A 27,828-nucleotide genomic window follows, 5' to 3' on the forward strand; every position below is an offset into this window, starting at 1 on the left:
TTTTTTCTCTCTCTCTCTTGAATCACACTTGCCCCAAATTCTGTGCCACTATCATCCCACTCCCACTTTAATTTCACTAAGCTGCATTTTATGTTTAGTATTTCATAATGTTTCTTGCCTTTTGAAAAGGATAAAGTTTTGGCATTAGTACTGTAAATTTGTGATTATATAACAATCAAGTACTGCCAATGTCCCTGAGATAAGATGACTTAAGAGAAATAGGCATTAATAGAAATAGGAAAAATACCAGACAGCATTATCAAGTAAGTAAAGCCTATTTTCATGCTCTCTCAATCTCTCCTTTGGCTCTTTCCTCTTCCTTTTGTCTGTGCGGTCCCCAAGAACACGCAGTGCCCTCAAGCTGACTGTGTCTTACGCTTGCAAAGAAGTGCCTTAGGCTCTGGGCCTCTCTCTCTTTCTCTCTCTCTCTCTCTCTCTCTCTCTCTCTGCTCCTTCCTGAAGACCTTAACAGACAACTCTTTCTGGACTGAGCTAGTGGACAGCTAATGTGTTCATAACCATAATATCTTATTGTTATGCCCCTCTCAGACAGTATCTGCATTTTAATCTTGGGTGTCTTAGCCAAAGGCAGGAGGAGTAGCCCAGAGAGGCAGGCCTTGAAGCTACATGCACATGAGACCAAATGTGGTGACTCCTAAGCAACATACTGATGATGCCTAGTTTATGAAAGTATTTTTCCTTCTGGGTGGCAGTTAGAAATTTTATGTAATCTAGCAGATAAAACAGAAAAACAAATTGTATAAATTTCATACTGAAGCTAATTCATTAGCTAATTCAGACTAGTTAGTTCACTTTTTTTTGCATTTTTCTTTAGATAAATTTGTATAACGTAAACTTACCCATTTTAAAGCAACCGATTCAGTGGCATTTCGTACACTCACAATGTTGTGTTGTGTAACCGCCACATCCGAAAGGAAACTGGTACTCATTAAGCAGTTGCTTCCATTTCCCACTCCCCAGTCTCTGGCAGCCACTAGTCTTCATTCTGTCTCTATGGGCTTATCTATTCTTGATATGTCATATAAATGAAATCATACAATATGTGACCTTTTGTGTCTGACTTCTTTCACTTAGCCTGATGTTTTTGAGGTTCATCCATTGTAGCATGTTTCAGTACTTCATTGTTTTTATATGGCTGAATAATATTCCATTTTATTTATCTACTACAATTTGTTTATCCGTTCACCTCTTGATGGACATTTGCCTGTAGTCACCTTTGGTCTATTGTGAATAGTGCTGCTATGCACATGTGTGTTCACGTATTTGTTTGAGTACCTGTTGTCAATTCTTTGGGGTATATACCTAAGAGTGGATATTAGTTCTCTGTTTAACTTTCTGAGACACTGCGTGACTGTTTTCTACAGTGGTGGAACTATTTTACATTCCTACCAGTAATGTACAGAGGTTCCAATGCCTCCATATCTTCGTCAACACTTGTTATTTTCCTGTTAATTCATATTTAAATAATCAAGCTTAAATATCTAATATTGGGCATAAATATTCATCCTACAAGGAGATCTTCTAGGGCGTCAAGAAACCAAAGAACTAGACCATTAATTTGGAATGAAGAAATAATTATTCAAAATTAAAAGGAAAAGATATATTAAATACTGCCATTCATTAACATGATTTACTTACACTTCATCTCATTCCAAATTGGATGTGGCTTACAGAAGCACTTACAATATAGAGTTTCCATACTACTTGTATCAGAATATCTGAGGATGCTTTTGCTAAATAACGTAAGTAGTCTGGCTCCACCAAATCTAAGGTCTTGAACTCTCAGGGCATTAAAAGGCAGCAGATGCCTGGGAATCTGCATTTTAACTATGCTGTCTTATTTAAACTGAAGTTGAGAACCACTGAGATAACTAGACCGAACGATCTCAGTCAAATAAAGGATTGAAGTTCATCAGCAGCAGCCTTTAAGGTATTTGTAATTAAAGACCTCATTGTGGCAGGACTCTTGGCTCTGTACAAAGAGAGGTGGTTGGCCCTTTGGAACCTTACAAGTTAATGTAATTAAAGAGTGTCTGTTTTTCCAACTTCAGGGATTTGCTTAATAGAGTTTTTGGCATATATTTAGATCTCTGATAAATATTCTGAATGTTTTGCGAAGTGTGAGTCTTTATATTGCACTGAAATGGTTAGAATTTTATTATAGAACCTGAGAATACACCCAACTTTAATAGCTGACTTCATGTCTTCTTATTAGAGGTCTCTTTCCCATGTGTGCCTTTCAAAGTGTGCCTGAATTTTTAAATTATTAAATGTGGGACTTTATATTTCTTTTTTCTTTTTTAGAATGATTTTTGTTAAATTGGTCGCTTTAATGTTTCTATCCCTTTTTGGGGATCAAGATTTTATTAAAAATTTAATGGTAGCTCTGAATCCTTTACTCTCTCCCCACCTCCAGATAACAAATGAATAATCCACAGCCCCCCGTGATTTTCAATACACTTACGGGGCTCCATGGCTATGAGGTTGAGAATATTAAGGTGTTCAAGTCTCTTTCTCCTTGTGTACATCTGTAATTTATTTCAGCAAGTTAAAAGTTTTCCCATTTTTTTTTTTACACAGTGGAAAATACTGTAACACTCAATATACCAAAACAAACAAACAAAAAACAGACTCTCAGTAACTTCAGTCACTCTAAATGAAAGAAAGCAGAAATGGCCTTTTTAATAGAGCATAAAAGGCTGACATGAACCCCAAACATTTTCTGTGGTAAAAGAGCAAGAGATACAACCATGAGAAATATTGGGCAGTAGATTAAATGCAGGAGGACACATTGACAGAGATGAAAAAGAGAAATATGACATGATAACAAAAGAATAGAAGGGCTTAATTTTAAAATAACAGTGTACTCTCATTTAACGGAGAGACTAAAAGCATCATTCTCTTTGGTGGTCCCTAAATATACTCCTTTTACAGTCATCAGTGGATGTGTGCACACTGAAGACTCTTGCTCATCAAGGAAAGACAGGGTTCTATTGATTACACTATGTTTATAGAACATGTAATTCACTTTAGATTTTAGAAAGGTGTCCATGTACATATGAAAAATGTTCCATGAACATAAAGAAATGGATAATGTTAAATTGCCAGGACATTTTGCTGATATTAAAAACCCCAAGATATTTCTACTTCTTACTGTGGATGCTTACGATGCTTGTGCTTCAGTATTTCTGCTTGTTTTGCTTACATGATTGTTTGTATATATAAAGGTTCACAGAACCATTTCTGTCTGTTCACTATTGGGGCTAGTAAAAGACTGGGGGTTTTATTGTATGTTTTGTTTTTGCAAAGGCAGATGCCCTTCTTGAGGTCCTTTCCTAGGAGCTCTGACTCTGGAGATCCAAGGACGCATTTGCAAGATGACTGACAGGCTGACAGGGTTGGTGTGATGCATCTTGTGGTCCAAAGTAGAGTGACACTTTACATGTAAATGAGCCACAGTTGCACCTTTTTTAAAAAATTCAGTGAGAAATCTACTAAAGTGACAGACTTTTATTACCTCCATGCATGTGGGATACTAAGGGAGTTCTAATGATTCTTTTCTGGCTTAACAAGGAATAGTCATAAAATTTGTTTTCTGTTTTTCAGAAAACAAAGATGTAAATGTAAGCACTGTTACCAAAACAATATATTATAGAGTATGATAACTAATTAAAATCAAAGACTTTGTGATTTATTCAGATTTATTTTCACAGGATAGAACAGCACTTGCCAAAATCTAAGTACTTTACAGAGCTCTTGTGTTAGAAATTGCATTTGCAAGAGCAATTTTATAGTGCTGAAGAGATCTGGTTTTCTGTAGCACAGGGGAAAGAGGAAATATGTCCATACGAAGCCTTGTACATGAATGTTCATAGCAGCTTTATTGGCATTAGCCAAACCTAAATGCCCTTTCAACAGGCAAATAAACAACACACTGTGGTATATCCATACAATTGAATACTACTCTGCAAAAAAAGGGGAAGAACCATTGATAATACAGCAACATAGATGAATGCAAAATAACTACCTGCAAAGTCAAGCAAAAATGAGTACATATGCTATGATTCAATTTATGTAAAATTCTAGGAAACATCTGCAAACTAAACCCTAGGGAAAGAAAGTAAGTCAGTGGCTGTCTGGTGAGAGTGAACTGGGGGAGAGGAAAGAAGAAGGAGGGAGGAATGACAAAAAGCAAGTAAAAGGTGATGAATATATTCACTACTTTGATTGTGATAATGGCTTCATGGGTAGATACATATGTTAGAACTTACGAATTACACATATACACTTTAAATGTCTGCAGCTTATTGTATGACAGTTACAGGTCAATAAAACTGTTAAAAAGAAAAATCAACACAAATCACTCCTTTACCTACATCCTCTATTCCCTTGTTCCTCCCTTTCTTAAGGCATTAGCTTGGCAAAACCCCATTGTCTGCCAATTCCATTCCTGCACCAATGCAACTGTGTGTAGTTGGCAAAAAATAAACTACACTGAGGCCAGGCATGGCGGCTCACGTCTGTAATCCCAAAACTTTCGGAGGCCAAGAGAGGAGAATCCCTTGAGGCCAAGAGTTTGAGACCAGCCTGGTCAACATAGTGAGACCCTGTCTCTTTAAAATAAATAAATAAAGTGACGCTTGAGAAGAAGTTATATAAAATAAGGGTACAGTAGAAAACCAATTTTTGTTTAAAAATTATGTCTATATACAACTTATAGAAAGAACATTTGGAAGTTTAGAAACCAAAACATAAGCAGTGACTAGTTCCTAGTAGGATACAGGTGATTTTTATTTTCTTGTTTATGTTTTTGTGTACAATCTGACTTGTTTTTTAACAAGCAGCATTGATTACTTCTATAATCATTAAAATGAAAAATTCTGTTTCTACTTTGAGATATTAGACTATCATCTGTAGGGAGTGTGTTTGGCAAACCCACACGTGGGGTTGTATAAACAGGAGGGTCAGAGGCTGCTTTGGAACACCCAGAGCTTCTGTAAGTATCCTTTTTTGCTGGTCTGACATTTTTCCCCACCATTTCCCCTCCACCTTATAGCTAGAAGACGAAATTACAACACTACGACAAGTTTTGTCAGCGAAAGAAAGGCATCTAGTTGAGATAAAACAAAAACTCGGCATGAACCTGATGAATGAATTAAAACAGAACTTCAGCAAAAGCTGGCATGACATGCAGACTACCACTGCGTAAGTATCATATGAACAGTGTTTTATGAACTCAGCCTGCTGGCTCCTCACTCTGTTGTGTTTTGTTTCATCTTTCCTACAAGGCTGATTTGGTGCATGAAGCTAGGGATGAAACAATACTTTCTCTAAAAGCAAAGCAAAGAAATGTGAATAATCATTAAGTATGTTGCATGTGAAGCAGATTCTATGAAGTAGCTTCATGAAATAAAACTTTATTCACTCTATTTTCACTCAGACTACTTTCATTAGGTTTTATTGTTTGAATGTTTTTCTCTTTGTATTTTTAAACATTTGTCAAATATACTTTTTTTAAACTTTTTCTCGTGAAAACTATAAATGAGAAGGTGTTTTCTCCTCAGCACACTTGACACTCATTACGTATGTCTTCCAAAACTAGTTGGTAGTTTCAATACTGACTTTTTGGCAATTGATTTACAAAGAAAACCTTGTACTTCTCGTCTTTTGTTTTGCACTTTTCATTCTCACTATTCTAGGGAGTATTTAGAGTTGGGTTTAGACCAGTAGAAATGGTTTTGGCCCTGTAATCCCAGCACTTTGGGAAGCTGAGGCGAGTGGATCACGAGATCAGGAGATCAAGACCATCCTGGCCCACATGGTGAAACCCTGCCTCTACTAAAAAATACAAAAAAATAGCTGGATGTGGTGGAATGCCCCTGTAATCCCAGCTACTCGGGAGGCTGAGGCAGGCAAATCGCTTGAACCTAGGAGGCAGAGGTTGCAGTGAGCCGAGATGGCACCACTGCACTCCACCCTGGCGACAGAGGAAGACTCTGTCTCAAAAGAAAAAAAAAAAAAAGAAGAAATGAATTTTGCTTTGCCATTATCATCCTGTCTTGTGTTAGGCAAGGTACAGAATAATCTCGATTATTCAATAATCACACTTTTTAAATTATTCTTAAGTTGCATGAAACATTTAATGATGACGGTACTTTTCTAATGTTGCAAAGTATTTTACCTGCCAGGGGGTCTTGTACCAAAGAGGAGTACTCCACATATGTGATGTAATTTTTCTTCTTTTTGTGTATTGGGGGTTAGGGGCTGGTGAGGAAATCACAGAGGCTTTATCCCTAGCCCTAACTTTAGTCCCAAATTTCACCATTAAGAAATTGTCTTCGGGTTATGCATTTTCTTCTCTACTATCACACTTTAAAGATATTGCATTCCTAATAACTAAGTTGGAGTCAATTTTTCTCTCTTTCTCCTAGGCATAGAGAGACCTGATGGTAGGAAGAGGTACCAATGATTGACAGCAATTATTTCAGTTTTGCCAGCAGCCAACTTTGCCTGCTGGTTCCTAAGAACTAAAGTGTAAGACTTTTTGCTCCTATGTGAAGATGTCCTTTGTATGAGGAATTGGGTCTAAAACGAGCATGACATCTCCCCAACTTCCTTAGTTTCCATAAGAATGAGAATGTTTCTCTCCCTCTAAATATGGCCTAGCAGTCCTACTGGGCTCTATGCTTGTGCACCCTAAGGACTCAACCAGATAGGTTCAGGGCACAGCCCAGAGTCAGGCAGGATGGAGCCAGGGAGCTTGTCAGTTTATCTCCAGAAGTTAACCAACCTTCCCCAACCTAATGATGACAATTACGGGAAAAAATAAGAAATCACGCATTGATGTGCAGCAATTTAAAAGATAAATTGCAACACCGTATGAACAAGCTCCTGAAAGGATAACAGGATTTTAGACATTAAATTAAATAAGTTTATCTGTCAGTAGTTTCGCACTCTGGCCTAAGGGCTTCATATTGCATTGGTCTGAACTTCCCTGTGGGGTATAAGTACCAGGAAGACCTTCCTGCATGGCCTTCCTAATCACATTGCACAGGTAAACTACCCAAATGGAAGGCGGGGCAATGCTGGCAGTTCTGTTGCTGGAAAGAGGTGCCTGGCAGGGAGGTGGGAATGTCTGAGCAGAGGGAGTGTCAAGTTTGTGCAAAGTCTGCTAGGGGAAGGCAGGGAAGAGACTCATATTCCCTCCTGGAACTGGAAATAGAGCTGGCAAGTTCAAGGAAGGCTTCTAGCCTCTTCCCACAGGGGATAATGTCTACTTTGTGGTTTTCCATGTTAGAAAAACTAATAGGTTTTATAGCCAGGTAGTCTACTTAATGTAAAGCATTTTGTTGGATGAATAGCCCAGATTTATTCCCTGGGGTTATGGAGTTTAGAGTCTAGTTAGGAAGACAGAGTTTGAGTTTTGTTGTTGTTGTTGTTTGTTTATTCGACAAAATCATTGGCACGGGAGATAGAAAGGATTTGGAGAACAGATCAACAGTGGTTTGCAGGTGGATGATGAAGGAAATAGGACCAAGCGTGATGTCTAGGCCTTTGACTTGGGCTACTGAGTGTTGGAACTGTTTACGAGCATTGTGGTTAGGCTCATTGTTGCTTGGGTTGAAATCTAGGCCTTGCTGCATTCATGAAGTGAGATCATCTTAATACCGATCCCACAGGTAGTGAAGATTCAGTAAGTTAATGTTTGTGAAGCCTGCAGGAGAGCATCTGACTCTTTGCAGGCATGCAGTGATTATTTGCTGCTGTGAGAAAGATTGAGAAACAAGTCTGGAGGAGAGGCCCAATAATTCGTTTTGGCTCCATAAAGTCTGAAATGCCTGATAGATAAACAGATTTATAGACTGAGAGGACAACTCAGTGGAAAAGTTTAACGCAGAGATGGACATTTGGGACTCATCTGCATATAGATAATATCGAAAACTAGATGACTAGATGAGATTTCCTTGGGGATTTCTTAATAAATACAAATGGTCATGAACTCACTAACCTTTAGGAGTGAAGTGAACTTCCCTTTGTAGGGAAGAACCAATCTCTGTCTTTAGGAGGAGGCATAAGTCTATCAACCTTATAATTTGGAGAAAGGGTTTGTCTCCAACCTTTTCTTCTTGGTTGCTGGGGGAAGGCAGCGGATCTTAATCACATATTTGGAGGAGCGATAAAATCTGTATCCTTCTGAATTAATTAAACCCCTGCTCTTAGTGCTGTTCATGATACCCATTCCAGGACAAAATCTACACCTCATATGATGAAAAATTTGACACGAAGAAATGATGAGCTATGATCAGGTTAGGTTGAGTAGAATTAGATTTCAAAGCACTAAAAAAAATTTTAGCTGTCAGAGGATGTGTGTGATTCCCAGAAGCAATACTTTGCATACTGATTAAGCAATCATGACCTATTTAGTTTGATTTATAATGAAAAGAAAATCTATGGTATGTTAATGAAAGATCTTGGCATATTTCAGTCTGCAGTAAGATTCAAACTGAAATAGGCCTTGATAAGTAGGAATAATTACAGAGCAGACTGAAATTATCTCCTTTACAGAAAGATTCCAGGAATACAGGAACAGGTCAAGGGATCATCGGTATCCAGGGTTTCTTGTTGCTGTCATTCTTGTCATAGATTTTACTTGCCTAGATTTGTATCTAAGAACATACAAAAAAGTCCTCCCCATTTTTTGGTTTTCTGCTGCCTTTTTATGTTGTCATTAGACTTCAAGGAGACATGGAAGAGGTGGGTGACTTTGGGGTAAAGGAGGAGAAATGCAATCTCTTCTGTAGGCAGAAGTAGAATCAGGAGATGCAACTTTATGGTGGGCTATTCAAAGCAGTGGGCTTCATTTATTCAACAAGTGTTCTGCTTTCTAACCCATGAAATCCCCCCACTAATAAACCCCTCTGAATTGTGCCACAATCTAAATGGTAAGTCGACAGAGGGCAGAGGTTTTGGAAAGGAATTTAAACTATTCTATCTTTTTGAAAGCTTAATAACTTTATCTTATATAAAGAGGACTAAAAACCTCACATTCAGCATTTTAAAAATGCACAGTGCTCAAAAATGGAAGGTTAGTTTATGATTTATTTACTCTTTGATTTTGTGCTTCTAAGACTTCCAGGCCATTATGGTCAAGAATTCTTATTATCTCTTTTTATGAGGGAGCCTGGTTGTAGCACTATTGAGTTCAGGAGTGCCAGTGAAGATTAAAGACCTAATTTTAAAAGATGTACATACCCAATCTCTCACATGGTTGTTCATTCTTTGTACCTTCAGGCTTTCATCTTATTACACAAGGCAGGAAGTAGTTTTCCAGATTCAAGTAGTAAATTTATGTTCTGATGACATATGTAGGGAGCCTTTGGAATAAAATAATCCTAAATGAATTTTTTTGTACCTTTGGTGAAATGTGCATATTCAACCATTAAAGGAATACTCTCTTTTAAATCTCATAAGAGGAAATATATTTGTGGTATAAAATACTTTCTTCTAAAAAGATGAACTTTTTATTTCTTCTAGTTGTATGTAGAAAAATGCTTTAAGTCAAAACAGTTTAGAAAACAACATACTTTCTCCTTTTTATTATTAACACCGATGTTCAAATTAGTAAAACATGTCAAGTGGATTTTGCATGAAAAGTCAACAGAATGCTTTTTATTTGGCTTGCAGAGACCCTTACCTCACACTACTGAAGATCCCTGGTTGGCGTGCTGGCCAAACAGCTAACCTGTCTTTGCCAATAAATGCTATCCATTTCAGCTAAATTGAGTCTCTGAAAAGTAAAGCCCACTTTCCTGTTGACTTTCTTTGAAAAACAGGAAGTTTATGTGTACTCAAAACCAAACATCTCTCAGTAAACAGTCTTAAATGACTTAATGCATATGAGGTGCTCTATAAACATTAGCTGCCATTGCTTTCAAAAACATGAGCTGCTATTGCCACTGCTGCCAAAGAAAGGCAAATGTTTAACTATGAAAGTAATGGCAGCTAATGTTCAGCCCTAGACCAGATTTGACCCTTTCAGAAGTGCAGGTCCCTACAGCGGTGTGGTTTGCTGGAATGGCTTTAGAACACACAAGGGCAAATTTCTCTTCACTCATCCGAAAGTTTCAGTTGTTCTCTTGAGTTAGAAGCTTCACATTGGAAACTCCTGGTTCTGCTCTTGTAGCTGAAGTGAGGACAGGCACACAACACAGACTCAAAGCATATACTTTCAACGTTTCTGCCACCTAATGCACAACTGACAGCAACTCAAAGATACCTTACACGTTCATGCTTTTACTTAAGGAAAACGTATTGTTGTTCTGCTTTATCAATTGTGTAAGTCAGCAATGGTGAACCTATATTTAGCTTAAAGTAAGAGAGCTAGCAATCTGAAATGCTAAATACTATTTGTATTTAAATTACAAGATTGTCAAGTCAATCAGGGTATTAGTATTTAAGTTGTTTTTCATTATTTGAATATTATGGCACATACTTCTATATGATAGGGTTGAAAAACAATCTTAAGTATTAAAAATGTGCCACATTCCATGGCATAATAAAATGCAATACATCATCGAGTGCTGTGCCTCACACCTATAATCCTAGCCCTGCAGGAGGCCGAGGTGAGAGAGTTGCTTGAGCTCAGGAGTTCAAGATCAGCCTGGGCAGCATGGTGAAACCCTGTCTTTATAAAAAATGCAAAAAATTAGCCAGGTATGGTGGCATGTGCCTGTAGTCCCAGCTACTCAGGGGGCTGAAGTGGGAGGATTGCTTAAGCCCAGGAGATGGAGGCTCCAGTGAGCCGTGTTCACACCACTGCACTACAGCCTGAGTAACCAAGTGATACCCTGTCTACAAAAAAATAAAATAAAATAATAAGAATAAGAATAAATCACCAACTTCTTTGGGCTGATAGGAGGGTTTTTTTGTTTTTTCGTTTTTTTGTTTTTTTTCCCAAGACTCAGACTCCTAGCTTCTGGATGGGGATCTACATTACTCAGGCAATTTTAAGATCAAGTTCAATCAGGATGCAGCATAATGTTACAGGGTCTATGCAATACATAACTCCTGAGGCACTGTTTGCGTAGACCAGGCATGTCCAATATCTGGGCTTCCTTGGGCCACACATAAAATACACTAAGGATAGCTGATGAACTAAAAAGAAAAAAAAGTTGCAAAAAAAAAAAAAACTCATAATGATTTAAGAAAGTTTATGAATTTGTGTTGGGCTGCATTCAAAGCTGTCCTGGGCCACATGTGACCTACAGGCCACAGGTTGGACAAGCTTGGCTTAGGCTATAGTGTGAGTGGTGCTCCTCAGTGCTTTTAAGTCTTGGAGCCCAATGGGCTATTTCTCTTGGGGTCTCTGGTTACCGTGTTCTTGGAAATCATTTCCCTACATATAACCCTTTCTCACTGTTTACCCTTTTGAAATTTCTTTCAATTGTTGATTTCCAAGTAATGTGTATAAAATAGCAACTAACTGTTTTCAAGAAATGTGATGGTTAGCTGGGCTCAGTGGTGCTTGCCTATAATCCCAGCTGCTGGGGAGGCTGAGGAAGAAGGATTTCCAGAGTCTAGGAATTTGAGGTCAGCTTGGATAACATAGTGAGATTCCAAGTCTATACATATATATAAAAGGAATATGATGTTTAGCTTAGGGAAGAGGTGTAAAAATGTGGGGAAAAAATGTGCATTTTAGCTTTCTTGAAATGCAATATTGTTTCTCTCTCTGAACACTGGTGCTATAGAAAGCTGACCTAACTCACCTTTAAATGTCTATCATCTTCAAGGCAACAAGATATTTTAATGGAAAGCAGGCACCCTGGACTAGGCCTTAGACTTACCTATGTCACTAAGAGTCACATAACTCTTTTGGACCTCAGTTTCATCATCTGCAATCTGAAGGAATTCGGCTCCAATGCCCTTCAGATTTAACATTAAATAATTATTGGAAATAAGGAGTCCTAAAATCTTTAACACTGCATTAAACTACCTGTATAGCTGAATTTTAACTATAAAATTTCACATAGAAATAGAATTGCATTTTTCATGGTAGGGACATAAATAATATTAATCCACACTAAAGTAATCAGATCACTGCACAGGCTCACCTCCCATTTTGCTATAGAAATGTGTTTAAAACACAACGTAGCTATCACCTATTTTCAATATATACTTCTCTCTAGCTAGCTATATTTAAATTATGCATTAAATTCAGATTGTCACACACATGGAAAAAAGTGTTTTAAAAATCATATCTTAATTCAAAACATTCTCAAATATATAAAATTAAACTACATGGAAAAGCTTAAAAGAAAATTAAATGTTGGGTCTAATTGTAAGAATTATTGAAGAAATGTGGAACCAACACAAGAATGAATTCTCCAACTAGTAGCCAGTCCCAACTTCATGCAAAAGCCACAGATATTGCAGACTATTTACTTTTCCCTTGAGTCACCTTTCAGGCCACACAGAGTCAGTGGCAGGTGGTTGCTCAATAGACTTTCTTCCTTTCCTCCATCCTTCCCTGGTTTCCTTTTTACCCTTATCACTCCCTTCTCTCTAGGGCTCAGTCCGTTTTGTAGGCACCAAGTGGCCAAGGCCCCAGGGACCTCTGGCCTTGATTGGACAGCAAGAGGTTGCTTTTAGAGTCTTCCCAAGGGTGCAGGCTTAAATCTTTTTAATTCTTCAAAATGGGACATTTAAAATATAGCACAACCCTTTTCGTGCCATATTTTATGGCATCACAAAGCTGAACAGCTAGAGCAGAGGCCCTAAGCTAGGAGGTCTTGATTTTAGATAACCTGATGACTGTGTGCCTAGGTGATGATCTTTTTGTGAATAATTTCACAAGAGTTCTTTGAGCTTCTTGTATTTAGTTGTCTAGATCTCTAGCAAGGCCAGGGAAGTTTTCCCCAATTATTTCTTCAAATATGTTTTCCAAACTAAAATTTTTCTTCTTCCTCAGAAACAGCAATTATTCTTAGGTTTGGCCATTTAACATAATCCCAAATTTCTTGGAGGCTTTGTTCATTTTTTTTTCTTTGTCTTTGTTGGATTGTGTTAATTTGAAAGCCTTGTCTTTGACCTCTGAAGTTCTTTTTTCTACTTATTCTAGTCTATTGTTGAAACTTTCCACTGCATTTTTTATTTCCCTAAGCAAATCTTTCATTTCCGGAAGTTAGGATTGTTTTTTCCTTATGAAAAATTTTTTGTTGATGTCCTGTATTTTTTTTTTATGTTTCTTTAAATTAGTTTTCAGCCAACTTACCTTTCTCTGGTATGTCCTTGAGTAGCACAGTAATCAGCCTTCTGAATTCTTTATGTGGCAATTCAGAGATTTCTTCTTGGTTTGGATCCATTCCTTGGGAGATAGTGTGACCTTTCATGGGTGTTATAGATCCCTGGTTTGTTATATTACTAGAATTACTTTTCTAGTTTCTTCTCATTTGGATAGGCTATTTCTTAAAATTGTTCTGGAATTTATTTTTGCTTGATTTTTTTTTAAACTTAATTTAATTTTTTCCCTCTTAAGGATTAGACTTGAATGTTTATTTTAGCCTAATTTAATTCTTGGTGCTTATAGGGGTGAAGACTCTGTATGAGATCCTTAGTTACAGAAAGTTTTTTTGTGAGCTGGCTTTCCCTTATGCTGTTTGTAGTCGTTACATTCTTGGTGTGTGGGCGAATTCCGTGCCTCTTATGGAGTTGGAATGGCAGGTATCTCTTGAAGCTTATCTCGTTCTCTCATGGTGTACCCTTTATTTATTTATTTAACTTTTTTCCCACTGTTTTATTTACTGAGTTGATGATTCAGGCTTTAGGCCACTAGGAGAGGTATCCCTGGTTAGGCACTGGTTGTGGCTAAGGCAGGTGGGTAGATGTAATACCTAATGGTGGACTGAGGTCCCAGCCTTGATGAAGGTGGCTGGAGGAGCTCTCAATTAGATGTGCTGAGGTTTTATCAGGGTGAAGAGTGGGAGCTACCTCAGCTCTCCTACCAGGTCAGCAGGAAAGCTACTCACCTCATAGCCTCATTCCTGTCCCAGTGTTCTGGCTATTCAGATCAGACAGGCGCCTCTTTTCATCTATGGAAATGTTGATGTTCAAAGTAGAGAGGAATTGTGACTTTGCCTCTCATGCAGGCCTGAATCTGGGGTGTGTTCCTCCTGTGGGGTTGCACTCACCCTGGATTGTTCCAGAAAGGCTGTCTATAGGTGCCTCCATTCCTCTGGGGGAAGTCCAGCTGTGTCTACAGTAGAGTGCCGGGGGAAACAAGGACGCCTTCTTCAACTCCCTACAATCACAGAAGCTGCCTGATATTTGGGGTAGAGGTGCAGACTTTCCCTCCTGCGCCCAGCACTGCAATTGTGTCTCTGCTATGAGAAACTTCCCACCAGTGGAAAGATCTGGAACTCAAGGCCTGTTGTTCACATTCTTTTGTTCCATAGGGTGATCCTTCGATGTAGTGCTCGCCCCCTTCCCTTAGAAATGGGACATCCCGAGAGCTCTGCTGCAGTGATTGTTATTTCTCTTCTTAGTCTAACCACCCAGCAGGACTACCAAGCTCCAGGCTGGTGCTGGCAAATGTCTGCAAAGAGTCCTGTGATATGACCAGTCTTCAGGTCTCCCAGCTGTGGATACCAGTACTTGCTCTGGTGGAGGTGGCAAGGGAGTGAAGTAGACTCTGCGAGAATCCTTAGTTGTAGATACGTTTAATGTGCCGGCTTTCTTAGCTGCTGGTTATGCTAGCAGTGAAGTTGTCATGTGGACAGACTCAGGACCTCTGCTTAGCCAGGATGTTACAGTCAGCAGTGTTAGCTGTTCTTTTCTTCTTCCTGGGATCAGGGTTATTCTGTCATGAGTTGCAGTAATGGCCTGAGTCGGTCCACCTACAGCCAGGAGGTGGTGTTTTCAAGAAGGCACCAGCTGCAGTAGTAACAGTGGGATTTAAGCTTGCCCTAAATGGTCCAAGAGAAGTATTCTGGTTTCTCAGGAGATAGGTGAGTCCATAAAGCTCTCAAGAGTTTACGTCTTCTGTGTTCTGCTACCAGGGCAGGTAGAGAAATACCACCAAGTGGGGGCAGGGATAGACTCTCCTTGGGCGGGTCAGACTCTCCTTGGGTGGGGCTTGCTGCAGCCACTGTTGGGGGGTGGGAGGTGTGGTTCTCAGGCCAATGAGGTTACGTTCCAAAGGGGATTAAGGCTGCCTCTGCTGCCTCATATAGTTCATCAGGGAAGTGGCGGATACCTGGTAGCAAAAGGCCTCACCCAGCTCCCACACAGTTGGCGAGGCCAGTCTCACTCCTGCAGCGCTCTGCTAACAGAGCTGAGTTTCCATCCAGACAGCCTGCGCACACTGAACTCAGACCTGCCCCAGGCCACAGGCTTCCCTTCTGAGAAAGCAAGCACAGCTTTCAGGCTGCACCCCTCCCTGTCTGCCCACAGTGTTGGTAGCTCCTGTGCTCTTATCTGCAGCAGTTTCCACTCACCCCCCAGATTCTGCTTAAGAAAGTTCATGCTCAGTGGAAATTATTATAAAATTCAGTTGGAAACTCCTTTCCCGCCATGACCCCTCCCTAATTCCACTGGCTGCCTTCCTTGAGGCGCTCTGTGAGATACAGTTATATACATTCCCTGGGCTCAAGTTAGAGAGACTGGAGTGCCTATAAGGCTTTTCCCATTGCTGCTACTGCTATATTTCGCCCAGATACCTAAATCCATGCCAGCTCTAAGTTAGGTTAAATCCTTCTCCCGTGATCTGGATTTTCAGATTCCCTAGTGGAGATGTGGGTTCAGAGGCAGGTTTTCTCCTCTCACACTCTAGGAACTCAGTTTTTCACCTGTCTCTCAGAATTTGCAGCAGTGTGCCACTCCTTTCAAAGGATCTGTGAATTCTTTTGGTGTCCCTGTTAAGTTCCTGTGGTGCTTCTTGGAGCAAAAGTTCATGATGTGAGTCTCCACACACTGTTCTGTCTGAGCAAGTGCAAGATGCATGTTAGCTGGTCTGCCTCCTATCTGCCATCTTCCTCTTGTCTCCTTGATGATGTTATTTGATTTCTTGTATAAACTGCCTGAAATTCTATGGTTTCATGTAGTCAAAAAATGTTTTTCCAAAATTAAAACCCAAAATCATGTAGCAAAATGTAAAAATGAAATTTAATTTGAATCAGCTGATATTTTTTGGACCTTCACAGAAAAAAATAAATTAAGCAAACTTCCTCAAAGCTGTTCATTTCTTTCATCTTGTCTCATTTGCTGTTTGACCCAGTGCCATCTGGCATCCACATTCCTTGTTCTCCTCACACAGTCCTCTCCAGAGACACAAATTACCCCCTAGTCACCAGATTCTTCTTTGACCTTATTCCCCTCGGCCTTTTCGTTTTTGATAGGAAATGTCTGTTTAGTAAATGAACATTTGGTTTTATGATCTAGTTAATGTATGTCTTTCATACTTCCTAAGAAAACAGGCATTGTGTTAATAAATAGCATATAATGCTAACAATATTATAGACAGATTCCATCCTGCTGACAAAAAAGAATACCACATTAATAAAGTTATTTCTGTCCTAGGGAAGACCAAGGCACATATTTTAAAATATTCACTAGAGCCTGAGATCATACTTAGGACTGGATGACTTGTGGGAGATGGAAGGGGTAGAGGGAAAAGGGCAGTTCCTACACAGCTGATTTCATAGGGTATAATGTTTTCTTACAGGTACCATATACATGCAAGTATAACAGGGTTTTGGAAGAACTTACCTGGGAGCAGCATAAATCAGAAGAAGACAGCATATGCATTTTAAGATTTGAGTTTTTTTTTTAATGTGTATAAAAATTTTGCTGATGTACTATTATTCCTCAAGTTATGTACCTTTTATTTCCCACTTTAATAACCAACTCAGAAATTTCAAATTTCTCAGCCCTATAAGTAGCACCATTGTTCTTCTTGTCATGATGCTCACATCCTCAGGATGATCTTTCGTCTTGCTCTGATTTGTCACTTACCATCTCCTGTTGAATCTATCCATTCTATCCCTGTAATCCATCATAAGTCTTTCTTTTCCTAGTGCCACTACTCCCAGTTCAGAGTCACAGAAGGTTGTCCCTTTTGATATCACCCACTCATTCATCTACTATTTATTGAGCTTCTCCTTTATCCCTTTGTCAGAGACTAGGGACACAAAGATGAATGGCTTCCTTGCGGCTTATCAACAAATATTCACAGCACTATATTCCTAAAACTGTTTTGAAAAAAAGTCACTGTATCATCTTCAGATGACGTGCTTTTATTATTCCCAGCTATAAATACTAGAAAAGTAAACTAAATAACTAGCTGTAGTTTGCCTTTTTCTGAGTTTTCTTTTACCCAAATTAACAGTATAAGCTTAGATGTCCCTTCAAAACCTAAACCTGCATTCTCTAATTTCTGTGCCACCTTTGGTGCCTAGCGCTTTCATTGACAAGTGTCTGTTTTAGAACTAATACACTTCAAGAACAACATTCTGTTCTCTGGGCAGTTCCGTTATTTGTCATGAAAGATCTGCACATTCAGATCTGTATTTGTATTTGTATCTGTATATACTTCCTAAATTCAGATTTAATGGTCTGACTTTCCTTCTGAGTTTCATCCCCAGACAATGAATGGAAACAGTTGGTTCTGTGGATCTTCTTCCCAAATCTATTGAGGAAAGAACGTTTTCAAAGTAAGGAGTGAGAAGGAAGATGAATTGTTTATGGGAGATCATGATATAAAAACCATGTTGTTCTGTTTTACTTCTAGCTACAAGAAAACACATGAAACCCTGAGTCACGCAGGGCAGAAGGCAACTGCAGCTTTCAGCAACGTTGGAACGGCCATCAGCAAGAAGTTTGGAGACATGAGGTACTGTGGGGAAATACCATGGGAACAGTGCTAAGCCCTTGGCTTTCCGTTTGAAGGGAGCACTAGCTATTAGCTGGTCATCTCAACATATGTATTTTTTTTATTGTAATGGATAAAAATGTTGAGACTCTGTCTCAAAAAATAAAAAAAAGGAAAAGCTTTGACACTGAGAAGCAAATATCTATCTTTACATTTATAGATATATCTTTATAAATTATATTATTAAATTTTATTTACTTCAAAAATTGCTAGACTGTCCACAATATTCATTCACTATTTTAACAATTAGGCATTCACAAGGACACGTGCATGAATCTGAGTACATTGTTTTATCTTCATTTTTACTAATGCCACAATAATAAAAAGTAATTGAAATTCTTCAGAAGCAGGTGTGATAAACAGGTAAACCTTCTGGATTATTAATTACCCCTAATTTTATTACAGATAAAATTTGTAATAATTTTAATGGCATTATAACATTTATCTAAACTGATTAAATAATCCTTTAAAATAGGAAACACTCTATAACCTGTTATATCCAAGAAAACATATTTTCCCATGTTTATAAAACTGGTTCTCTTCATACTGTGTTGAAATCTTTCACCTGAACCCTGGGAACTCCAGCATGATACTGCTAATTAGAATAGTGCCTCTGCATCTTTAGGAGACCTTACAAACACCTCTGAAGCTTGTTTAAAATACGTATTCTTAGGTTGCACCTCTCAGAGGTTGTGCTCAGTAAGTCTGGGGTGGAGTCTAGGAATCTGCATTTATAACAAGCTTCTGAATAATCTGACTTCAGAGGGTCAATTTATGAGGAAGACAGACATAACTTAGTTCACCTGTACGTGGCTTCTCACTAATAAAATGGAGATAAGAATAACAATGTCATCGGACTATTACAAAAGTAGCAGAAGAAACCCTGACATGTATTATGCACTCAAAAAATAGCAGTTTTTTATCTTTAAGTGACCAGCTTGGTTACAAGATGGTAAAAATTAGAGAGAGGACATTAACAGGAGCCCACTGTATTTCATAAATTGTTTTTCCCAACAGTGAAGAATGAAGCATATGCAATATGTTGACATTCATATTCAAACACTAATTGAGTATAATGTCAAGACTGTATTGACTGCCTTTCCTCCTGTTTCAGTGTGGCTTTGTTTAGTATAGTGGATGGCCTGTTTTCCAGGACTTCCAAACTTTCCATTTGTTATTACCCCATGTAAAGGATACAAAATTTTCATTATACACTGTGGCTAAAAATATTGGAAAATATAGTCTATGTTGCTAATCAAATACAATCCTGAAATATTTTGAAGAGTTTGAAAATTTCAGAGCTTTATTTTCATAATATTCTATGTGTATATTTCTCTCAAACTATATCTAACACTTGTATATAAATGAGAATAACTCTCTGTGAAAGCAACAAGTTTTACAAAGATTTTTACTTTTAAATTATGCCAAAACAAGCAATATACATAAAAGTCATTTTAAAAGTGTTTAAGCTTAATTTAATAAAAGCCCTTAAATGAGAAAAATTAGTAAGCTTTGATTTTTTGTTCAAAAACTGATGTGCCAATTTGTAAATATGGGGAATATGTTAAAATTTGGTCATAGACCTTTTATTTTAAACTTATTTTTGGTTAAAAGTGTCATATTAGTCTACATTTTTATTAGTTATGTTATAACATTTTTGTGCATTCTGATAACAAATTTCTGAATTTATTCAAAAACATCACCAGCAAAATTCAGATACCTTGGAAGAAAAACAGCACCTCTCAGGTTTTCTTTAAAATTACTCCAAATTAATATTTACAGATTTTGTAAAACCTAGAATTTGGGCCTTTTAATAGTTGGAAGAAAAAAAAAAGCATTATGTTAGGATTTAATTTGTATGTTTTGTAAAAATTAGTTGTATTTTTCTGGGCTAAGTAAGATTCTCATTTTAACCTGATTGTCATGGAATTTTCCACTCCCTTTCTCCATCCATAAAGTAACATTGTTAATACCCACTTAACCAAAATGTTTCCTGTAAAGTTAAAATGAGGTCACACTTAGGAAAGTACTCCGAAGAAATCCAAGTGGTTGGAATCATTTTTCTAATAACATTGGCATCTTCTGGGAACTTCTCAATTAATTTGTTCAAACTGTGATCCAGTGGGGACAAAATGGTTGGAGAAGGCATGTCATTTTATTACAGTCCAATCAATGTTATATACGTATAGGAATAACAGTTAGAAGCAAAACCTGAGTTGGTAAGACGATTTGTCAGAGACATTAAAAAGTGTAATCAAGAGCGGTAAATGAAGCTACCCCGTCTCTGCCCTGGGGCCCTTGAAAGGGGACCACCAAGGGCAGTGCGCTGTTTCCCCGCCTACTGTTTGCTAACTGTGCTCCTGCTCTTCTCTCCTGTGCTTCCTGGCTGCAGGTCTCACTCCATCGGGTAAGCGCCACGGGGCTGCGTGTGGGGCTCTGCCCACTGCCTTGCTGCCTCCTTGCTTCCCAGGGCTCCCTGTTTCTTTCACACTATGTCTGAACCAACAAAACTACACTCTGTTTTCCAGAGAGTGTCCGTGACCAGGAAGATAGTTTATAGGGCACTTAATACATTTGAACTTATTGGGGTACGTCTGTATCTCATTTCTGAATCATTTACACCATTTCACTAGCTGAACAATCTCTCAGGAGTCTCTTTCTCTGCACCATTTCTTCCGGTGTTGACAGAGGTTCATAGAATTAGAAGAAGAAGAAGAAAAAGCAAAGTGGAGATTGAAAGTTATATGTGTTTTCTAAAGCTTCTAGAAAGTAAAGTTGAGAAACAAAAACAGATTTTCTGTAGATTGTCATGTTTCTGTGAATTTCTTGTACCCGTAATTTGTGTTGATGTTTCACCTTCAACTTTCTGTGCCTTCTGAAGTTGAAGGGAAGAAAGGTTACTGGAAAAGCGCGTATGTTAAGAAGTTTGCGATTGTTAGTCCCAAGTCCCTGAACTAAGCCTTCTTTTAGCTGGAATCTTATTATATACTTTTTTTAAAAAATTTTTTTCCTAAGAAAGTGGTCTATGTTTACAGAGATACACCAATTGGTAATGCAGATTAGGCTCTTTTAGTGATGCGTTTTAAGTGTAATTTCTGAGGAAATATCTGCCTAATAGTTTCTAAATCGAGTGTCTAGGGTAAGACCGTAAGTATCCCATGAATTTCTTTGTCCCTTTCTTTCTGTGTTCTAGCAAAGTGCTAACCATACTAATGGATATTATCAGGGAAGGGTGACAGATTTGGTCCCTGAACTATTAGCTTCTTGAGAGAAGAGAAAGCAGGGATGCTGTTGAAAAGTGTGAGGTGGGATCCAGCACTAGGCCAGGAAAATGGACCCATTGTACTCCTCGCCCTACCCAGCCTGATTTCTGAGTGGAACTCAATAGAAAGTAACAGGCAGTCAACCAGAGGGAAGATGAATCAGCTACTAGGATTAATAGGATGAGAAGCCTAAATCTCTTAAAATGCTCAGGAATGTTTGTATTTGCACCAGATGTTCTTGACAATCATCTGGTACAAATCAATCATCCTGACAATCAAACCAGAATGGATGCAGAAGTCCCTGCCCTCACATTGGCCTATGAGAACTGTGTTTGCCTTGCATGTGCTTCTTTGAAAGTCTTATGTTAACTTCTTGATTTCCTCTGGCCAGTTTCTCTACCATGGAATGATTAGCTTCTACCTGCCTGGCTCTATTTCCTGGGTGCTGCCTTTTGCTCCTTACTGTCTTCCTGAGCAGAAGGGAGTAGAGACCTAGGCTGGGCCTGGAGAAGATGTCCATGGGCTACTGGGTTCACCTGGGAGAAACCAGACATTCTCAGATTTCCTGGCGAAAGGAGGCTGCAGAAAGTAAAATAATATGCAACTGTGGATCCACCATCTACTTTTCATTTATACCCTTGAAAGCTGACTATGCCTATTATACCCAACAAAAACAAATATCATCTTGGTTGGATGGGCAGGGAATATTTCAGATATTTGGAATTGCTGTTTTAGAACTACAAATAGGGAGTTTTTCATGTACTTATGTGTGCTCTCTTCTTTTTTCTTTTTTCCCCTTTAATCTGCTTTTGCTCTGAAGCTACTCCATTCGCCATTCCATAAGTATGCCTGCTATGAGGTAATGTGTGTAAAATATTTTATGTAATATTAATATGGAATGTGTTTAAAGTGTTACTTCATTTATATTTACTTATGGGGTTCCCCTGCTTTATGCGAAAGGAAATTGCTGATGGTCTTCAGAAGAAAAGGTTGACAATTCTGTAGAAGAATTGTGTAGCTTGGGCTTTTGACCAGACATCCTGGCTTAAATCTAGCCTTTCCTGTGTGACTCAAGGCAAGTGACCTAACCTCAATTCTTTTATCCATATATTACAAGAAATAAGACCTACTTCATGTGGTGTTTGTGAGGCATAAACAAAGGAACCTACATAAAGCACTTAGCACAGTGTCTGAACATGCCGAGCAATCTTGCAAAGGTAAACTTGGGTTTCTCATTTCAGCAGAATTAAATGCCAGCCTGGGGGAAAGTTTAAATGAAAGGATTGAAGACTAAGAAAGCTAAAGTTCTAGAAAGGATATCATTAGGATTTTTTAAGGTAGATATTAAGGTGAGATGTTTTTTAAATAATAAAATGCCAGTATAATTACTGACCAGATAAAAACTGGTGAGAAAGACATTCCTCACTTCAAGTTTGCATGGCATAGTGATGCAGTCAGATAAAATTAAACTAATAGCAAGACAGGAATGAGTGTTAAATTGAAAATCAGAAAATGCAGGCTCTAGCCCAGCTCTGCCAAGGATTAACTTTGCACTCATGGGAAAATCACCTCAATGGTATCAGCTTCATCATGTTTAGAATAAGAGGCTATAACCAGATCAGCTGCTTGCCAAAGGTTCCCCTCCACCCACTGAGCCCTAAGGCTGCCTAGAGATGAAGCCTTTGGGATCTTCCCCCACTTCAGTCAGAGCTATGCCTCTTCTACCTGCTTTATGTTAATATTGTGGTTTGAGTGCATTATAGAAGGAGTTCAGTTACTTTCAATAGTTTGAGACCGCTGAAGCCAGATTCTTTATATATATAATCTTTTCCTCTGTTTTTTAACTGACATGAAGCCAAATTCTTCCTAGGGTCATTTGCAGCGCTAAAAGTTTGTGCATCTGATCAAATCTGATTGAAGTTGTACATCTGATTAAATCTGATTAAAGAGTTTCTCCCTGTTCTCCAGCATGTATCCTAGTATAATTTAATTAGATGAATGTCTGTTCTATTGTATTTTATGAAGGAAGGCTCTTCTGCACTGGGGTTATGTTGTTAATTGGTTGATTTGGAAATTTAACCACAGTATTTAGTTCTCTGTATTTGGTGGTAAACAGAGAGTACAGATTCAAGATTGCTTAGTTCATCTTTGAATGGCTTGCTCTCCCTAGCATAAGAATACCCAAGGCGGGTAGTGGAACCTAAAGCTCTGTTCCCCTTTACCTGTCAAGTTTTGAATCTGGGTGTCAGAAGAAGACTTGCAAAAATTAACATGGTTTTCCCCTGTGGACCAGGAATTCATCTGGTAGTGGCTTATGGGTCAAATGCAGTCCGCATGAGCTTGCCTGAAACTAACTTGAAAAAAGATTATTTTGCTTGTCTAACATATACCCATGAACCATTTCCTCACTGTGGGTTTGTGTAACTGATGGATGACAGGCAGTCATGTGTGCAGGCTTCGTCAAGTAAAATCTGCAATGGAAATGAAGTGCCAATAACTATATACTTTTTGAGTCGTGCAAATATAATTTTACTAATATTTCATCATGAAACAGGATTATGGAGGATCACTCATAGGAATTTGACTCGTGTTTGAGTCGTACACAAAATGTGATGCCATGTCAGGACCCTCTGAACTCACCATTGTTAATCTGTGCAGCCTGAATGCAAGTACATTTCTGACCCTGTGGAGCACCAAAGACCCAGGAGACAATTCCCAAATTCACTCATGAACATCTATGTTCATTGCCTTTTAGTAGTATAAGAGTGATACTTCATTCTGCACTATACAATGAAACCTATATTCTATAGTCATTCTCCTTTATAAAGTTTTTCTAGGCCATTCCTCTTATTTTACTTTTTTTTTTTTTGCACTCAAGAGAGAATAATGAGTGCCTTATTAATTCAACATTTAGTTGAATTATTTGATCTGAAAATGATGGCAGTTGTTGTTGCTGAAAGCTGACATGGATACAAGATTTAAAATACACTTAGTTCAGTTCCTGTTTCTTTAGGAGGAGTTGATGATATTTTTAATGGTAGTGATATCATTAAATTATATTATGGGGCCAAATCCAATATAGAACACCAGGAAGCACCAAATGAAGTTTTTAAGCTTAAAGCAACAAAATGATGTATAGATTATTTAACACAATGAATGAGTCACAAATAAAATGCCATTGGGGCCAGGCATGGTGGCTCACGCCTGTAATCCCAGCACATTTGGAGGCCGAGGCAGGTGGACTACCTGAGGTCAGACTTCGAGACCAGCCTGGCCAACGTGGTGAAACCCCGTCTCTACTAAAAATTCAAAAAACATAGCTGGATGTGGTAGTGGGCACCTGTAGTCCCAGCTACCCAGGAGGCTGAGGCAGGAGAATTGCTTGAACCCTGGAGGCAGAGGTTGCAATGAGTCAAGATCACACCACTGCACTCCAGTCTGGGCGACCGAGCAAGACTCTGTATCAAAAAAAAAAAAAGAAAGAAAAGAAAAAAGAAAAAGCCATTAGGCTGCAAAGGTTCTGTTTGGTAAGAGAACAAATAGATATATCCTATTTGGTAGGAAAAATAACGCGTGCTAATAACACCGTTTTGATTGGGCGTTAGGTAGGTAATGGGTATGTTTCATCTTAAAATAATGAAAGCATTAACTTTCCAAAACACCACTTCATGTGAGTTGTCAAAATGATTATTTTTCTAAGGCATGGAAAAGAAAAAATATATGAACATTTTTTTCCTTGCACTATTTCTGAATTGTCTCACATTTGCTGAAATAAATAACTTTAAATACTGCCAAGTGGCAAAACTCAAACATGACATTCTTCATATGGATTTTCCATTGCTTACTAAAAATCCTGAGTCAGGAAGAGGAGTGTTGTGATAGAAACAATAAATGCTAAATGAAAACTTAAGGTACCTATTGCTCCACTGGCTCATTGGAAATGATTTACAGTGTACCATGGAATTATTACAGTTGTGTCATTGCCAAATATCATATTATTTACTGTATAGTTGAGTATCTGATCATTTTACCTAGAAAAACTCCATGTCAGGTTATGGTTTCTGAACCTAACCTAACGGAAGAGTGACATACATTTTAAAACGTTGTTGGTGTAGATGGATAGCTGACAGGTAGCTCTATTGCAGAGGCCATGTTTACAAATATGAGCAGAAAACCAAACAGCATGGTTGCTAAGACAGCTAGGCCTTTGGAGCTGACCTCTCTCTTTTTGTTATTTTAGGAATTCTCCTACTTTCAAATCATTTGAGGAGAGGGTTGAGACAACTGTCACAAGCCTCAAGGTACAGATGAAGTGAATTCTGTGTGAGTGGGTCCATTGACTCAGGACAGCTTAGCCATTGCTGTGGTTAAAGTTGAGGCAGGGCCAAGAAGGCAGGCTTGCATCAAGTCAGACCTTTTCCTTCACATATAAATCTATGAATAAAACCACTATTGAATAGTGTTACTGTATCCTTAGAGTTGTTTGTATAAACCATTCAGGGGTGAATTGTTCATTAAAGTGAATTGGGGTATGTGTTTACCACCTAATCTCTTAATGCTATCCCACCAAAAGTAGATTTGTGAGATGACTGTGGATAGAATAAAGGCTATATGAATTCTGAATTTAGAGTGTGAGTGAAAGTTCAATAACAGCACATAGCTGCTCTGGTTTGGACATGGACCAGCAAAAACAAACTCAGGACTATGTATCCACTACCCATCAGCTACCTAGACTTATTTATAAATTCAAGTACTGAGCACAGCACAGTATGGCTATCATAGAGGGAAAATTCAACTGAGTCACAAAATGCATTTTATAATAACACAATAATGCATTTCATCCCTGGGTGTAAATTGAAAATGTGCCTATTACAGGGTAAGTGTTTTTAAAATTCACTGGAATTATTGTTTGAGCATAGGTAAGTTTGAATAAAAAGAGTAAAATGAAATCAGTCTAGTCTCACAATTGAACTTTTAAAACAAGAAAAATCATTAAAACTACTAAGATTATTTTTTAAAGGTATCACTTAATGACTTAATTACATCTTGCTATCATTATCTCTATTTCATATACAATCCATTTCTGTATTTTACCATAACTGGGAAAATTAAGAATATATGTGATCTTTAACCAGATCAAAAACCTTCGTATCCCATGCTGATTATTTAGCTGCCTCTGAATCCTGTGTCTTCACGCTGCTGTCACGTGTGCTGCCTGATAAGTGTATGTGAGGTTGTAAGTTATTCCTTACTCGCGGTTCTAGGTGCTCTTGTGGATTTTGACCTGGAGAGTCTTTTTCTTAGGACAGCGTCTTTCACATAGTCTACTTCTACTTTATTAGACGCATAATTAGGTGTTTAAGGTCCAGGAATGAAATTATTACTCAGCATTACCATGCCTTCATCAGTTTCAATCACCAGAAGTTTCCAGTTGTGCAGTTTCACCGCTCTGCATGCCAACATCATCCCTTATTGAGCGTACAGGAACCAGTGGGAGCTGTTAAACTGCCCTGTGGGTAGGAAAATTTTTTTTAAAGAGAGAAGCATCCAATGTTATGAACATTTCTCTTGCTAGAAGATCAAAACGAAAGGCTCAAAAATCCCAGGAGTCAGTTTCTAAACGTTTGGTTTTCAGCCTTAGACGACCCAGTGAGGACAGGTTCCATTGCTTTTTACACAAGTTCTGACAGAGGAGAAGTTGTACTTTTTAGGTTTTCTTTAGAAGAAGGAGCTATGAAGAAGCAAAAGAAGAATAAAGAAAAACCTATTTTCATTTGCTTTTAGGAAACTCTGGTAAGCTCATGGCTCCCACAGGATTTAAGTGTTTGATCCACATGCTCAGCTTCTCACTTTTCTCGCCTCATTGGGATAGAAGGTATAGCCTGCCACCTCCTTCAGATAAGCACATAACTAACCCAGCCCACCAGATACTAGCCTTTGTGAAGACCTCCTGAAAGTGATTCTATGCTTGTATGATTGTTTGTGGTTTAACAAGATGCACATCCCACACACCTCCTATCTCATGGCCAAAGCCTAATTCCTCTTTTTCTGTCCACCCAGGCAATGGAGAATAGCTGATAATTATGCTTTGTGTCAAACCTCCCATTCCTCAATAATTACAAATTTCTCAGTCCTTTTTTTCCCACTAGACTAAATAATAGATATGTATAACCCTTTTTTTATATAGCTTATTTTTTGCAATTTACTTTCGTGTTCTAAATCTTCTCCAAAATGTCTATATTGTTCTTTAATTAAGGATCCTTAGATAGTTTTCTGCTGAGGGAATGACTCACGAATTGGTAAAGATGAGTGGAATTTCTTGCAGGTCTATGAGCTGCATTTCCATTCACATACCCTGTTTTCAATTTGATTTTTGAAGACACTGCTGATAAGGAATCATAGTCATATTTATGTTCTGTGAGAAAATAGGTTCCACTGTAAAGGTCCACTCCTGCCATCTTCTCACACAATCTGTCATGTACCATGTGGCACTTGTACCAAATCCATGGTTCGTTCTTTTTACCCAATTCTGTAGTTTGTTTTTCCGTGAAACACTTTTCCAATCCTATAAAATTTAGTTCTGCCTATGCCCTTACAATGTATTCCTTGACACCTCAG

The 27,828-nt window shown here is 38.3% G+C and overlaps 1 protein-coding gene across 12 annotated transcripts in view; it reads left to right on the top strand.

Annotated features, from left to right (window-relative positions):
• TPD52L1 (TPD52 like 1) overlaps positions 1-27,828 on the top strand; it is a 102,959-nt gene that overhangs the window by 71,319 nt on the left and 3,812 nt on the right. For 7 of the 12 annotated variants that reach the window (XM_033234453.1, XM_033234458.1, XM_033234457.1 and 4 more), the window contains 4 exons: positions 5,078-5,226; positions 17,807-17,908; positions 22,031-22,069; positions 25,451-25,511. In XM_033234453.1, coding sequence (XP_033090344.1) covers positions 5,078-5,226; positions 17,807-17,908; positions 22,031-22,069; positions 25,451-25,511 — 351 coding nt within the window. The remainder of the gene's footprint in view (positions 1-5,077; positions 5,227-17,806; positions 17,909-22,030; positions 22,070-25,450; positions 25,512-27,828) is intronic. The other 5 variants (XM_033234462.1, XM_033234464.1, XM_033234463.1 and 2 more) reach the window with 3 other exon arrangements.

This window comes from Trachypithecus francoisi, unplaced genomic scaffold (assembly GCF_009764315.1).
Source record: "Trachypithecus francoisi isolate TF-2019V2 unplaced genomic scaffold, Tfra_2.0 Lachesis_group15, whole genome shotgun sequence".
NCBI lineage: Eukaryota > Metazoa > Chordata > Mammalia > Primates > Cercopithecidae > Trachypithecus > Trachypithecus francoisi.